Source organism: Sebastes umbrosus, chromosome 13 (genome assembly GCF_015220745.1).
Source record: "Sebastes umbrosus isolate fSebUmb1 chromosome 13, fSebUmb1.pri, whole genome shotgun sequence".
NCBI classification, from domain to species: Eukaryota; Metazoa; Chordata; class Actinopteri; order Perciformes; family Sebastidae; genus Sebastes; species Sebastes umbrosus.
In genome coordinates this window covers 19,920,367-19,935,821 of record NC_051281.1, presented here as the reverse complement: position 1 = coordinate 19,935,821, position 15,455 = coordinate 19,920,367, and the positions used below count along the sequence as shown (strand labels likewise).

Here is a 15,455-nt window from a genome sequence, read left to right as displayed (position 1 = left end):
TAGAGACGACACCTGAACACTTGAGTAAACTCCACACAAGTAATAATCAGAGGCCTTTGAACATAACCTATACTAACCCTTGAGCAAACTGGGAGTTCATCAGTCCTGGGTTGAGCCCAGCAGCGGCAGCAGCCATAGCAGCAAAGCTGCTGGGTAACTGGGCATTCTGCAGCGCTGCCTGCAGCCCTGACGCCGACACCATCACCTGACCCGTCCCTAAAGCGGTGGCTAAGGATGTCGGGGCCTGGGTAACGATGGTGTGCGCCTTGCCCTCTGTGGTCGAGGAATGAATAGACGTTGGCGACGGGCTTAAAGATGGAGAGCTGACTGTAGTAAAAATAGGTGCAGTGGAGATGACGGATGCAGTGTTTGTGCCTTTAGGGAGGGTGGGGAGAAAACATAAGTTAACCTTAAATTCTATCATTATTTGTGATCATTAAGGCAGATACACATGTCTATCACACCGGTACACACCTGTGAACAAACTGGAGACGCTGGTGCTGGTGAGAGGCATCACTGGGTTTACAGTCAGAGTGGTGGGTGTGTTAATAGTTGGACTGCTCACAAGGCTTGCTGTGCTGGCCACCTGGGCAACAGAATAGAAGAGAGGATTGAAGGAGCCATTATGTTAAGACTGTCATTTAGCAACAAACAAACATAATGAATCTTTTGGCATTGCAGCTAATTCCAGAGAACAAATAACAAAATCCACGTCATGATAAACCCCCAAATAAAAGTAGCTGATCCTCAAATTGATCCAGGGACAGAACAGAGACTCAGAAAATCTAGAAAACAGTCCTTGAAGAATCACGTCAATCTGCGTGTATCCTTACCAAAGGGCTACTGGGGGTAAAGATGGTTTTGATGGGGGTGCCGCATCCAAGGTTGCCGCTGCTGGGGGGGTTAATCCTCTTCTCTTTCTGCCGGCGATTGCAGAACCAGACCCGAATCACCTCCTTCTCCATGTTGAGCTGGTCAGCGATCATGGTGATCTCTTCAGAGGTAGGTTTTTGGTTCTGCTTGAAGGGGGCAAAAAAGACAGAGAAGCCCTGTGAGCACTGAGGAGCCTATTGTCTTTATTTTAACGTGATCATTTTACATATTTTACTAATTAAACACTTAATGATTTTTCTGCTTAGATCAATATTGTCAACTTCAGGAATACGAATTTCTAACCTCCAGAAAGCTCTTTTCTAAGGCCACTCGAATGTTGGTCTCAATACTGGTCCTCTTCTTCCGTCTGCGGTTGATCCCCTCGATGCCCATGCCCGGAGAGCCCAGGGCGCTGGGGCTGGACAGGGCCTGGTCAGATGTCAGGTTCTCTGCACAAACAGCACCGACACAAAGGAAGAGAAGAGAGGTAAAGACGAGGCACGGGAAAGATGTACACAACCCACGCTGTCCTTTGCCCATTACAGATGTGAGGGCAACAAAGAATCCAAATTCAGAGCAATCAAAGCCCTTCGTTCAGGTGGGTTCAGGGACAAACCTGCATCGTTGAGCCACTTCTCCAGCAATGGCTTGAGTTTGCACATGTTCTTAAAGCTCAGATTCAAGGCCTCAAAGCGAGAGATGGTAGTTTGGCTGAAGTCGTTTCCGTACAGCTTCCCCATGGCCAGGCCAACATCCCCCTGGTGAGAAGGAGGCAGAGACAGGAAGACGAGAAAATGTAAGCATTTAGCAAAGACTCACCTATAACATGAGTTAATTATTACTATATCCACTATGAATTTGAGTATGAGAATATCCACAGGAAAAAATAACAATCACTGAACCTGTGAGGATCAACCAATCTATTCAGTCTAACACACACCTGTGTGAATCCCAGTTTGATGCGCCGCTGTTTGAAGGTCTTGGCAAACTGTTCCAGTTCCTCCAGATCGCTAGGCTCCTCCATAGTGGGGGTATCCAACCGTTTGGGTGGTGTCGGACTGTGGGGCAGGGACTGAATAGGTGTGGATGCTGTTGTGCGGGTTGGAGTGGCAGGCTGCAGCAAAATATTAAATGTGATTGTTATTGGGGTTAAGAAGAGTCTGCAAAGGGGAAATGTAGAAGAATACAAAAGTGCACCAAGCAAATATATAAACGTTGGCTTTGTGATGTAATATTTAACACCTGGATTACAGCTGGAAAAGTGTAAGCACCGCTTAAGTATTAACTGAAACAGATTTTTTAGAGTTTGCTTGCATCATTACCAACCTGAGGTGCGAGGGTGATGCTTGGTTGAGTCGGCAGGAGGTTAGCTTGGCATTGAGGTAGTTGAGTTAGAAGACTCTGGGCTTGCAATATGCCTAGAGAGTGAAAGACATGGGAGTTAAGATACCAAAAAAGAATGCTTCAATAGCAATCAAATATGTGGAATATATGTCTTTTCTTAATTCTGCATGCAAATCAAACACTGAGAGTGTTTTACTCACCCTGTTGGGTATGCGGTGTCTGTGAGATGATGAACTGAGTGGGCTGCAGTTGTGTGGTGATCGGGTGTCCGGGCTGCAGCAGGACAAACTGAGGCATACTTAAATTCTGCGGCTGGAACTGCTGCGAGAAAAAAATTGAGTTGTCACTCCATTCATGTCAAGAAATTAGCCGTTTATAACACGGCATTGTGACCATGAACACACACATCCCAAGTTTTGCTGTGGCTACACAACAACTGGAAAACACGCATACTAATTTTGTTTTTTGTCAGACTATGCCATCAACTACAATATTGCCTTTCTTATCAATTTATTCTAATGAACACGTTATATCAATTAAGCAAATAAATTATATATATCAACCGAGGTTGAATTTGTCTTTAGTTATTTGCAGCTGCTGTTTACATTCATGTGGAGGAGTTCTTGAATTAAAAGCTACTCAGAGCCATTACCACAGATGGTCAGCACTATTATTGTTGTAATAGTTTGTCTAGTCTGAAACCAAACAAGGCTTATTTATTATTATTTTCATATTATCTACATTTCAGTTAGGGAACAACAGCCTCATTTGCTTCCAAAAAGACGGTCATTCAAGTAATAACAATAATTAGGGCTGGAAAATCGATTCAAATATTTATCCGCGATTAATCGCATAATTGTCCATGATTAATCGCAAATTAATCACACCATTTTGTATGTGTTCAAAATGCACCTTAAAAGGGGATTGGTCAAGTATTTAATACTCTTATCAACATGGGAGTGGGCAAATATGCTTGCTTTATGCAAATGTATATATTTATTATTGGAAATCAATTAACAACACAAAACAATGACAAATACCGTCCAGAAACCCTCACAGGTACTGCATTTAGTATAAAAAATATGCTCAAATCATAACATGGCAAACTGCAGCCCAACAGGCAACAACAGCTGTCAGTGTGTCAGTGTGCTGACTTGACTATGACTTGCCCCAAACTGCATGTGATTATCATAAAGTGGGCATGTCTGTAAAGGGAAGACTCGTGGGTACCCATAGAACCCATTTTCATTCACATATCTTGAGGTCAGAGGTCAAGGGACCCCATTGAAAATGGCCATGACTGTTTTTCCTCACCAAAATTTTGTGTAATTTTGGGGCGTTATTTAGCCTCCTTCGTGACAAGCCTGTATGCATCTTCACTCTAGTTTTAAAACTGAGCCCGCTACAACCTCCAAAAGATCGATTGGGTTAATGCGTTATTATCGCGTTAACTTTGACAGCCCTACTATGAACATATGTATTCTTCTGTTTGGAACAATTATTCAAATAATATACAGTATGTTCATAAACACAGAAACTAACCTAACCCAGGAGGTTTGCTACAGTGCAAATCAAAGATAAAATAAATACTAGTGGTGCAACGGTTCAACAAGCCCACAGTTCGGTTTGTATTGCAGTTTTTGGGTCACGGTTTCGGTTCGGTTTGTTCTACACATTAGGGAGAAGAAAAACATAACCATTTCCAAATTGTTTGAGATTGATTGATTAATAGTAATAAATAATATTTCTACATCATATGAAGTTATAACACTGATTTTACAGATGAAATAAGGCAGGCTACTTAATGGTTAAGTAAATGGTTCAGATAATTGTCTCTTTTATGTCTCTGCAAATAATTAGCATGCCTGTATTTAATAGTGTAGCAACGGTTCAACAAGCCCATGGTCCGGTTTGTACAGTCATTGAACGGTTTGGTTTTGTATCCCCAATAAATACTAATTCAAATCCTTTACTTGACATTTATACAGCCAGATGTAAACTGTCTCGATTTAGGTTCGAACACAGAATGAAAACTTGGCAAAACCAAGCATTTATTTATTACTATAACACACAGTGTTTTCAGCTTTAATATTCTCGTGGGGCTTTTTAATCAAGTTGAAATTACATATACAGTAAGTCATGTAAACCATTCCACTAAAACAGAATGTAAGTATCTAAATTAGACAGTCAGCTTCATTCAAAACCTTTTAGGGCTGCAGAGTTCAGTTAAATATTCTTGTTATTTGCAGAAACAGAAATATTGGTGAGGGTGTCTTACAGAGGCGATCTGGATGGGCTGTGACATGGGCATCTGGGTGATGGGTGTGGCTGCGGAGGCCGAGATGCTGGCCCCGTTGGTGCCATTCTGCTGGCTGGCTGAATGCTGCACGGCTGCAGCCAGGAGTTGAGCTTGGGCCTGCTGGATCAACATCTGCTGCTGCGCTGGGGTCAGGGTCAACTGAAGAGCCAAGAGAGAGAGAGAGAGACATGGAGAGAGGTGGGCAGACAGACGGATGAGACAGAGGGATGCAGTAGTGATAGGAGGTCAAAGAGAAAGAGAGGGGAAACAGAAAGATGAGAGACAGTAAGTAGCGTTTAGGGCAAATCCGTTTGATGTTATATATCATAGAGATCGGATGAGTTAGTGTTGACACGATACTTGAGTTTTGGCTTTGATACCCATGAAAAGTTTAATATCTAAAGATAACTACAATTCCACAGCAGGATATTACAAAAATGTGTGGTGTATAAAAGATTTGTTACCCATTTTACAAACTTGTCCTAAGATATTGGCTAGGAATCTACTTCATTAAGTGCAGTAAGATATATTATTAATTTATCCCTGCAACAGTTGTTTAAATGGCTGCTCCAGTTTACTGTCACGAACTAGACTGCAGCTCTGTCTTATCCCATTTCTCCTTTATTTTATTATTTTGTATGAACATACCGTTAAAGACGATACTGAAGTGGATTCATCATCATGCTATGACTGTTTAGTTATATTTTTCTTTTGAATTTAACTTTCCACAAAAGGTATCAAAGCAGTATTAAAACGGTTGTTATCGTGGCAACAATAATATGAGCCCAAATGGAGAGTCATGCAGCTGAGCAAAAGCACAAGTGCAAATGAGCATGTTGATGTCATGTTCAAACTCCACATGCACAGTAAACATTCACTCCCGCATAGCAGCCACATTCAACCCGGCCAGTCTTCTCAACTACAGTGTGGCCTCCAGGAGAACATGAATATGGATATGAAATGTGTCATGTGGTTGGCCTGACCGTGAGCGTACAGACACATCAAGGCTATGTCCAAACTCGTCCCTCCATTTTCTGTAATGGAAGAATTTGGACATAGCCCAACAACCACTGGGATGAACAGGCAGACGCAAAAGCCACACTATCAGGGCAAGCGATCTTTTCATCACCCGATCTTTCAGCCAGGGTTGATCATGTTGAGGTGTCGCCCCAGATGCATGGCTACGACTAGGTTTAAACTCAAAGCAATGAGGCAACAGGCCACTTACTCCTGCAATCTGTCCCCCGGCCAACATTAGCTGGGTTTGAGGCAATACGCTCTGCTGGACGGAGGTCGGAAGAGCACTCGAGTCTTCCGACTTAGACTAGTGGAGGTGAAGCAAAGAGGGAGGCTTAGAGGAAATCTTATTAAAGGTGTAACTGAGCATTGTTGACAGCATGAGGTAGGCCTGGTCAAATAAGTATCTTAATTTCATGTCATAGTTGTTATCATAAAAACAACAAGATCCAAAATGTAAAGCAATTTGAAAGGATGTTTAATTCAGACTAAAAGGTACAGTCTAAATAAAATAAGCACAACACCAAAAAGACAATGAAACATGAAATCTCCGAGCTACCTGGGCGGCTTTCTGACAATGAGCTTTTAGTCTTTGAGCAGGGCGAGGAATTTGAATTAAAAAGGAAGTGAGAAAGTGGGTATTTAAATGTGCTGCAGCCTTCAGAGACAAGGAAAGTGAATGGGAAGGGAGGGGAGATAGTTGAGATGCTAATTAAAATAACTGTTATGCAGTGCATGTAAATTCTGCATAGATTTGCATATTCTCGGCCATCTGTTTCCGAGCAACCGCAGAGCAGCTAATTAGCATACAGGGTTGATTAATCTGCCGTGTTGCCAGGCGACACAAGGGGAGCCTTGCTCATTTAAATGAGCTCTTTCTGCTTGCGCATGTGTGAGTGCAGATGAGCATACCTCTGTTCAAACTTCAGACATTATTTCATTGCAAAACTACAATCAAGATGCGTCAAAAAATTATCTGTTAAACGTTATCTCCTTCCACTAAAACAGGACAAAAAAGTTACTCAAGGTAAAGTGTGTGATGGCGTTCGTCATGTTTTACCTGTTGGAGGAGGGCTTGTGCATGTGCATTAGTGAGTGCACTTGTGGTTGGCACCATCTGTCTCTGAAAGTCAAACCCATTGATTTGGATTCCTGAGAACAGAAATACAGTTAATGAAACGTGCTGTCAGAGGAAAAGGGAAGATGTTTTTTATTGTGGTTTAACCAGCAACACAATATATACTATTATTGGTTTAACACAAAAATGAGGAACACGGTACTAGAAACCCACAGTGAACCTGTAGAAACATACTTAAGGACAACAGGTGCAAGGAAAACATATTTTTTTTAAAGTGACAGCATATGTAACTGTGACGGTGATCCAAAGTTGTTACACAGCTGCATATATTTGTTTGAATGCAGGCTGGTGAATCATTACAGAATTAAATATTAACAACATTATGGGCATACACAAAAATGTTCACTCTGAGTCCGATAATTCGTATCACAGAATCACTGAGGCACTGAGCAAATTAGTGTGATATCCAATAGAGCAAGTGAGGGAAGCTGCTCTGTGAGGTAAACACTTCATTTGACAAAGAGGACTGCTATCAAGGATTTTGGAAAGCTGCCATGTCTTTTTCTTTAATGAGTCAATAATACAAAAGGTGGACAGTAGTGAGCTTTTTCTGCAAAAAATGTCAATTTTGGCTGTGAATTTGAAACCTGTTGAATGAGGGGGTAAAACTCTGCACAGCCTGATTTCAGTCCACTAAACAAAACAGCAAAAAAAAAACAAAAAAACAAGCTGAAGGTCACTCACCGGTGTTCCCGTCACCACTTTCCATTGCACATTTAGTAGTTTCTGACTGATTATTCACTTTAGCATCTGGAAGAGCCAGACAGAGACAGATAGTGAGACAAACTCACACCCACTGCCGGTAAAAACACAACAACACTGTCTCAATGGTTTGAGGATCTCTCCCTTTTGAGTATATCCCATAATTGCATGATATTTCTATTCTGCAGCTACATTTCTGTCACATTCACCTCTCAAAGTGGCCAACTGAGCAAAATCACCAACACAAGCCAACTGCGTTTACAGTAAGAATGACATAATAACTGATAATACGATGAACTGACATTTTAATGCAAAGTGTCAACCTTTCCCCATTTCACAGAAGGACACCAAGCAACAACAAAACCCAGCTGAGCTCCATCACAAGCTGGTCGAAAGAACTCACCCGCTCTTGCGCCGCCTGTGTTTTCCAGCATGGTTGCAGAACCTATCATGGAAAATCGCCTCTGCCTGGGCAAACCCACCGACAGGGCGTCCGGCTCTCTGTTCCTCCTCCCACTCTTCACTCTCCACTGGTCAGCAGCGAGCAGAGTTCAATACAACCAGAGCTACACGCAGACACAGTGGCACTGTCCACCGCACGGTTCGCTGAGCAACACTGGGATACGCACACTGGGAAAGCCAACAGGGTTTAGGCAAACTTCTCTCTCTCTCTCTCTCTCTCTCTCCCTCTCTCTCCTTTTCTTATAGCTCTGCCCCTCTCTCTCTTTTACAGTGCCTACTTTGCTCTCTCTCTCTCTCTCTCTCTCTCTCTCTCTCTCTCTCTCTCTGCTCTGTCTGCACTCTCTCTCTCTCTCTCTCTCTCTCTCTCTCTCTCTCTCTCTCTCTGCTCTGTCTGCACTCTCTCTCTCTCTCTCTCTCTCTCTCTCTGCACTCTTTTCTTTTCTTATAGCTCTGCCCCTCTCTCTCTTTTACAGTGCCTACTTTGCTCTCACTCTCCCTCTCTCTCTTTCTCTCCCGTGTGCCAAGATTGTCTGTACTTCTGAAAAAGTTCAACCTCTCCCTCTCTTGCTGGAATGAAACAAACGACAAGTGCAGCTGGCGGCCTCCTCCAACTCCCCTCCCGCCCCCTCCTCTCCAACTCTATAATGAAGCATAATCAGTATTCAGCTGATTAAAGTCGTATGCAAATCTGCCCCTACCTCGTTAGCAATGCAAGGCTTTGAAGTCCTGCGAGCGACGCATTTCACACCGGGCTCTGAAAGCTTTCTGCATAATTTAAACCCCTATAAATATTTATCAGCTCATTAGCATATTAATTGGATGGCTTTTGGAGGACGATAAAAAACAGGGGAATAAGGACGACACAGAGAGAGAGGGGGGAAAAAAAGTGCTCAAACTAGCACTTGGCGCAGCACAGGGAGGGGAGGCAGCAGCACAAGACCAATTATTGTGCGAGTGCACGGCTAAAAAGTAATTAGCTAAGAGCAGGTAAAGGGCTGAAGATATCCCAGAATGCAATGTGAGGCCTGTCGGCGGTGGTCTGGACATGTTAGCAAGGCGGACCGCATTAACAGAACGTCTCAGACTACTCGTTCGGAGTATCTCCAGGAGTCATGGAGACCGGGCCTAACTGCTAAAAAGGGGGGTCTGGGGTATGAGTGGGAGGGGGACGCGCTCAATCGGAAATAAATAACTCCACATTAATCCACCACAAGCCTGTCATTACTGCTAGACCCCCTGTGGCTAAAGCATTCCTCAGCGAGCGACTACAGAGAGTGGGTGGCGGGCTGTAGCTGTCTATGTTTATGAAGTGTTTGGGGATTAGCATATTTAGATTAGCTTTACATTCCATTAGTATTTCATTTTGGGGCTCTTTAAAATTCATTTCCAGCGTGCTCCAAGAGTTAATACAGCGGGGAGACGGCCCCGCTATGGTGCTGCACAGGTGTCCAGTGAATCAGAATGACTGGACAGGAATGCATAGCTGTATAGTGGTCTACAGGGGAAGGGGCTTACCAGCTAAATCCACAACAACTGCTCCTGCATTAAGGTCTAATCAACTTCTTCACTTATCCCGATGCCTGATGAAAAGCATTTACATACTAGCTGACCAGATCAAACAATGCCAAGAGGGCACGGTAGCGTTAACACACACAGTACGTACTGAAGAACAAACAGACCTTTATCAGCGGTGTAAGGACATGAGGGGCAAGTCTTCAGTCACTAAGCAATGTTGGCAGCTGTTCATAAACAGCAGAGTGCTTTTATGACAAACAACTAGATACCTTAAACCAGTAGTTCCCAACCTTTTGTCCCTTATCTGCCTTATCAGATGAGTTCAAGTACCCCTTCACACTACTCATCATGTTCCAAACATGTGGATCGATTATAAATTATTACTTCAACTAAAAGCTGTTTTCATTATCGAGTAGTCTGTCTGTCGCTCGCTCTATTAAATGTCCAAAAATAGTGAGAATGCCTCTCACAATTTACTAACAAACAAAAACTAACAAACAAATCTAAAAGATAGTGAGTTTATAATTATATAAATCACAGAAAAGCAAAAAAATCCTCCCAATTGAGAGACTAGAATCAATGAATATTTTTGCTAGAAAATAGATTACATAAATTAGTTGCCGATTAATCATTTCAGATCTATTAATTACTAGGGATGTACCAATACCGCATCAGATATCTGGCCAATACTGACTCAAATATCCAAATCGGATATCGGTGACAATGGGGCCAATCTATTAAATTCAATACTATGTTTATATACTACATACATTATATACTGTAATTTTCCCTTTTCCAGTTTAAGTTTTGACCAATTTGTTGCTGCATTAAGAAGGTTTAAACCTGAATTATAATTCCTGTTGATTTTGAAGATTGCTGGTGTACAATTTATTATTTTTATGATGACTAACAATTCAGTAAATGTATATCTATGTATGTATTTGTTACATTTTGTATTACAAAGATAGGAAAGCAATGTTTAAATTCAGCCTGATGTTGCCTTACACATAAAAGAATGATCCCAGTCACTTCCACACATTGAGGCATACAGCTTATTAATTAAACACTGGTATCGGATTGGTACTCGGTATTGGCCGGTACCCAAAGCCCAGGTATCGACTGACCCAGATTAGTGATGTTAAGGTGTTATAACTGTGCGATGGTTTTATTGTAGCTGGAAGTTTATTAATTATTATAACAACAAATATACTAAAGGTCCCCTAACACTAATTTGTAATCCTGTTTGTGTCTATATCCCTCCTAAACACAAATATGTGGATTAGGGCTGCAACTACCATTTTTAAAAATATCAATTAATCTTTTTTTTTTTACTATCCGTTAAGAGTATGAAATGCCCGCCAAAATCCAAGATGACGCCTTCAAATGCCTTGTTTTGTTCAACCAAAGATATTATGTTTACTATTATGTCAAAGTAAAGCAGCCTAGTCCTCACATTTTAAGTTGTAACTAGAAAATGTTTAGCATTCTCTAGTCCTGGTAACTGCAGAAGTACCCCTGTTTAGAAATCACTGTTCTAAATAATAAATGAACACTAACTACATTATACTGTACTCCACACCCCTCTCCAATGTTGACCTCTTCAAACAACGCTGTGTTTGGTTAAAATCCAGCCCACTGTCACCAGGATGGCCACTGTAAGATCCATACAGATGCCACATCAGTGTAAAGAGTTTGGATGGGGTCTGTCTTTCTGACCTCTTTAACTATCACATCACGCAAAACAAATGAAAATAAACAAAGAAGAGGTGAATGCAAAGGGAGTTATCAGCAGTGCGCTTCAACACATGTACAGTTACTTGGTTGAACGGTTTGCAAAACCCTGCTGTGGAACAATGCATTACACAAATATCCTGCGAAGAGAATTTTAAATAGATGTCTCATTAGCACTGTAATATGGGAAGGCTGGCTGAATACTGCAGAGCCGTTAATGTGAGCGGAGAGATTCGACATGAGACAGAGCAAAACTTAATTAGCACATCCACATTCTGCCCTGCTACCTATATTCTTCATCTTAAACGCAGAATACATCAAGACCACTTTTCCAATTCGGGACCAGTCTGAGCACTAAGCAGATTTTGGGACCGTTGGATGTATGGTCACGGCGGATAATCTTTCAATTTGAAGTAAGTAATAACCAGACAACTTAAATCAACATGAATATCCAAAGTATATAAAACAGCTTTTAATACTACTATTAAACACAATCTGACAACAGATAGTACGAAGCAACACTGGACTGAGGCCACAAATGAACAAAATACAGTGCAGTGTAATTTGATGAGGGGTAATGTTGCTAACACCACTGTAAGCTACTGTGGTATCTCTTGGGTGGTCATTAGCCAATTGTCTATAGGCGAGGTGGAAAATTCAATCCAACTGAATTAAAGTGAAGTTTCTAGGGAGTGGCAAGTACGAATATTCAACGAGTACTACAGTTTGATGGTGCAGGCAGCCTGTATTCACACACCACCTAGGAAGATGACATTAGCATTAACTGCTGGTTATTCATGTGGTAAATACTGCACTTTTCTCAGATGTTATCAGATACCCTGGCTGTTTACTGCAAAACTCTCCCACTTTGGCCTCATCTATTCAAAGAATGCAGCTACAGAACAACATTTTTTGTCAGACTGAATATTTAAAGCATGTTCAAAACTGTTTGTAACATAAAAACTTAACATAAAAACCATAAAAACTCTGGCAAATGTTTACTAGTGATCTCAATAGTGGCAGACACATGAGAGTCATTAGGGACAAGATGCCAATTGTTGTTTGGCAAATGCATCCACCAATCATAATAGGCTTCTTTGTGTCTACTTTTCCCAAAAGCCCCCAATTTTGTAGATATATATAGCCTGATGTTATACCATCCGACAGGTTAGTATGCTGTTATTCGTCTTAAAGAAACCCGTTTTCACAGATAAGGGCCAATCTTCAGCCAAATGTCTGCTTTACCTTACTATATTCATAATACAGCATTTTGATCACCAGAAACAAGTAGTTATCTGTTGAGCACACCAAGCAGCTCTGATTAGTTATGATTTTCTTCCTCCACAGTAAAAAAGCTTGTCTGACTGGAGCCTTCTCAGTACTTTGAGATGGCATGTCCTGAATTTATTACTGCGAATGATGCATTATTCATAACAACTGTGTTTACATCAATGAATATTCATGATGGAACTACAAGGCTGGAATGAGGGTGGAACTGAAAAACTGATTAAATGAGAAAAGTAGCCTAAGTGTGAGGATGACAGAATTATTTCTCGTCTGTTCTTTAAGTAGCCCAGTTTAATAAGTTAATTATATATTTTTTAAGAAAGTTAGCCTTTTTCCAGACAGTGGATATACTTTCACAATATGCTAACAAACTCCTTCTCTTGGCTTGGCTTAAAATAAAGGATATCATTTAGTACTCATTTTAGTACTATCGTTACTGTGGGAAAAGTTACCCTGTGATTCTAAGGGTATTAATTTAGTGTGTTTGTTTCACAAGAATACAATCTAAATCACCAGTGAGACAAAGCTGAATTGTATTATAAAAACAAACAAAGCAAAGAAACACAAGAAACTGCAGTTCTATTCAATATCCTGTTTTGATTTGCAAAGATAAGTAGTAGCTGTGTAAGAAAATGCAAGCAAGTGCAAGCTAGACTGAAGTGACTGGCATCATATGAAACTAGAAAATGTAAGCAATCCATTGGTAGCAACCACTAGCTTGACACGAAGGAGGCTAAATAACGTTCCAAATTTACAATATATTTTAGCAAGGAAAAAGCAGTCCCTTGATCTCCAACCTCAAGATATGTGAATGAAAATGGGTTCTATGGGTACCCACGAGTCTCCCCTTTATAGACATGCCCACTTTATGATAATCACATGCAGTTTGGGGGGAAAAAACATGTAGTTTGCGTGCAGTATACATTTGTTGTTTTTGCCTATTCTAAAATTGTGTATTTATGGTGTGTTCTTTATACTATGACTTTTTTCCTAAAATTAAATTCGAAAAAATCTCAATATATTGTCATGCTTACAGTATTACAATATATTTGTTACCCCTGTATCATGATACGTATTGCCAGACTCTTACCAATACACAGCCCTAACAACTATACTGCAAAGAATGCAACAATATTGTCTGAGCCAGTCATAACCATCTATTTACTTTTATGGCGAGCACACCTTTTACAGTCGTCTTTTATGTCAAAACAACTTGAAGAAGAAAGAACTGTTTAGTAAAAATGTGAAGATTCTTGTACGACAGATAATAAAACTCCTCCTCTGTGGAGTTACAACAACAGACTGGCTCTATTAACAAACTAAATGGCAAACTGAACTACACAAAGTATGGGAAAAAAGTGGCATCAAGCTGTGTCTTGCCCGGCCATGAAACCGTGCAGAGTGAATAGTAAGAATGCCCTGCCTGTTATTATTGCTGCTTTCCGGAAGTGGGCCTCACTAACCCCTCCCTGTTGCCTTGGGGGGATTCACAGGTACAAGCTTTGTATTCAGCACAGACACACTGGCTCAAAAAACTCCTGCAACAACCAAGGGCTTAATTCATATAAACCAAGTTTTCAAAACAGTCCAGAGTAATGAAAAGTTGTACAAATAAATTTAAATATTCTAATGAGATGGATTAACAAATCTCCACCAATACTTTCACTAGTATGTAGTCATATTATTTCTTTATATTAATCTTGTCTCTAAAGGTGGAGGCTTCAGATAAGCAGTGGGTTTTTTTTGCCTCTTCCTGCACTGTATATTATTCCTTTATTTTTTATTATGTTATGTTGTATAGTCTTAAACTGTGCAAAACAAACCAATAAACAAAAAATAAACAAATCTAGCACCAAGCAGATGACTACTCCCACTTCAAGTCAAGGTTTTTTGCCTCTTCCTGCACTGTATATTATTCATTTATTATTTTTTTGTTATGTTGTATAGTCTTAAATTGTGCAAAACAAATAAACAAAACCAGCACCAAGCCCACTTCAAGTCAAAAAAGTGCAACTTCAAACTGTAACTTTAAGAGAAACACCTCTAGCACTTAACTATTGACATATTTTAACCATCTAACAATCGTGTTTTGTATTTTAAGCTGAATTAAATGAACCATAACTACAAACAGTTGGACCAAGTCAGAGGTTAGCCAGTCAAACGTGCACAAACGAGGCCAGATTCCTACAAACACTTCAGTCAACATGGACATGAAGTTGTTGTGTTGACATGCAGTTATTGTGCCGCTGCAGGAGGAGCAGCTCCAGCTCCTCGTCGGGTGGATGTGATATGCTGAACACCGCTCTCTGGTTGAGGCAGGCCCGCATGAATAACACAACAGGCTGCTGCTGCAACAAAAGACTGAGAGGATCTGCTCATAAAACCAGCTCGAGCTTGAAGCACACACCCAGCTAACACCGTGTATTAAACTAAAAAACACTGCTCCGTTTCCATCCCCGCCAAACAGCAAAACAAACAGCCTGTACTCTCTGAATATGAATATGCAAACCTGCTTCATAAAGCTCCCCAGTGTGTGAGAGAGAGCATCAACACAAAGCCGTTAGCAGCAGAGCTAACGGCTAGCAGCCTCATTTCAATAGAGAAAGCGTAATATAGTCTAAATAATATGTCCCACATGAAGCAGAGGCACGTCGCTGATTACTAATAGAATATGCTAAACTGTGTTTGTGTGCTGCGGTATGAATATGTAGCGGCGTAGAGCCGTGTAATCACACAAAGGGGGGTTGACATGGAGGCATGTTTCTGTTAATGTTGAGCCGTCGCTCCGCTACACTCCTCTTCCTCCTCTCTGTGTTCATCTAGCTGTGTGTGGACGCCGCACTCAGCCTCATCTGCTAGGCAATCTGCCGTACCATCCTGTGTATTCCGTTTATCATAAAGGGTTCCGTTTGAATATGAGTATGAATATGTAAAATGCAGTAATCATTACCTGGTCCTGAACTCTCATCTTGACTCGCTGCTCCTCCGTCCGCCATTTTGAATATTTAACCCAAAATCATCCTGAAGCTCTGAGCGGCTAGCAGCGAGCACGGGCGCGAGCGCGGGCACGAGCGTCACTCAACAGTA

At 41.1% G+C, this 15,455-nt stretch overlaps 1 protein-coding gene across 17 annotated transcripts in view; it reads right to left on the bottom strand.

Annotated features, from left to right (window-relative positions):
* pou2f1b (POU class 2 homeobox 1b) overlaps window positions 1-15,455 on the bottom strand; it is a 27,316-nt gene extending 11,861 nt beyond the window's left edge. For 2 of the 17 annotated variants that reach the window (XM_037790693.1, XM_037790698.1), the window contains exons 1-13: window positions 7,777-8,129; window positions 7,356-7,421; window positions 6,594-6,685; window positions 5,745-5,840; window positions 4,496-4,675; window positions 2,418-2,538; window positions 2,200-2,291; window positions 1,814-1,987; window positions 1,490-1,631; window positions 1,177-1,331; window positions 834-1,019; window positions 475-586; window positions 78-375 (exon numbers count right to left, since the gene is read on the bottom strand). In XM_037790693.1, coding sequence (XP_037646621.1) covers window positions 78-375; window positions 475-586; window positions 834-1,019; window positions 1,177-1,331; window positions 1,490-1,631; window positions 1,814-1,987; window positions 2,200-2,291; window positions 2,418-2,538; window positions 4,496-4,675; window positions 5,745-5,840; window positions 6,594-6,685; window positions 7,356-7,421; window positions 7,777-7,825 — 1,763 coding nt within the window. In that variant the 5' untranslated portion in view covers window positions 7,826-8,129. Of the gene's footprint in view, window positions 1-77; window positions 376-474; window positions 587-833; window positions 1,020-1,176; window positions 1,332-1,489; window positions 1,632-1,813; window positions 1,988-2,199; window positions 2,292-2,417; window positions 2,539-4,495; window positions 4,676-5,744; window positions 5,841-6,593; window positions 6,686-7,355; window positions 7,422-7,776; window positions 8,135-15,318 lie in introns of those variants that run through there. The other 15 variants (XM_037790706.1, XM_037790710.1, XM_037790708.1 and 12 more) reach the window with 13 other exon arrangements.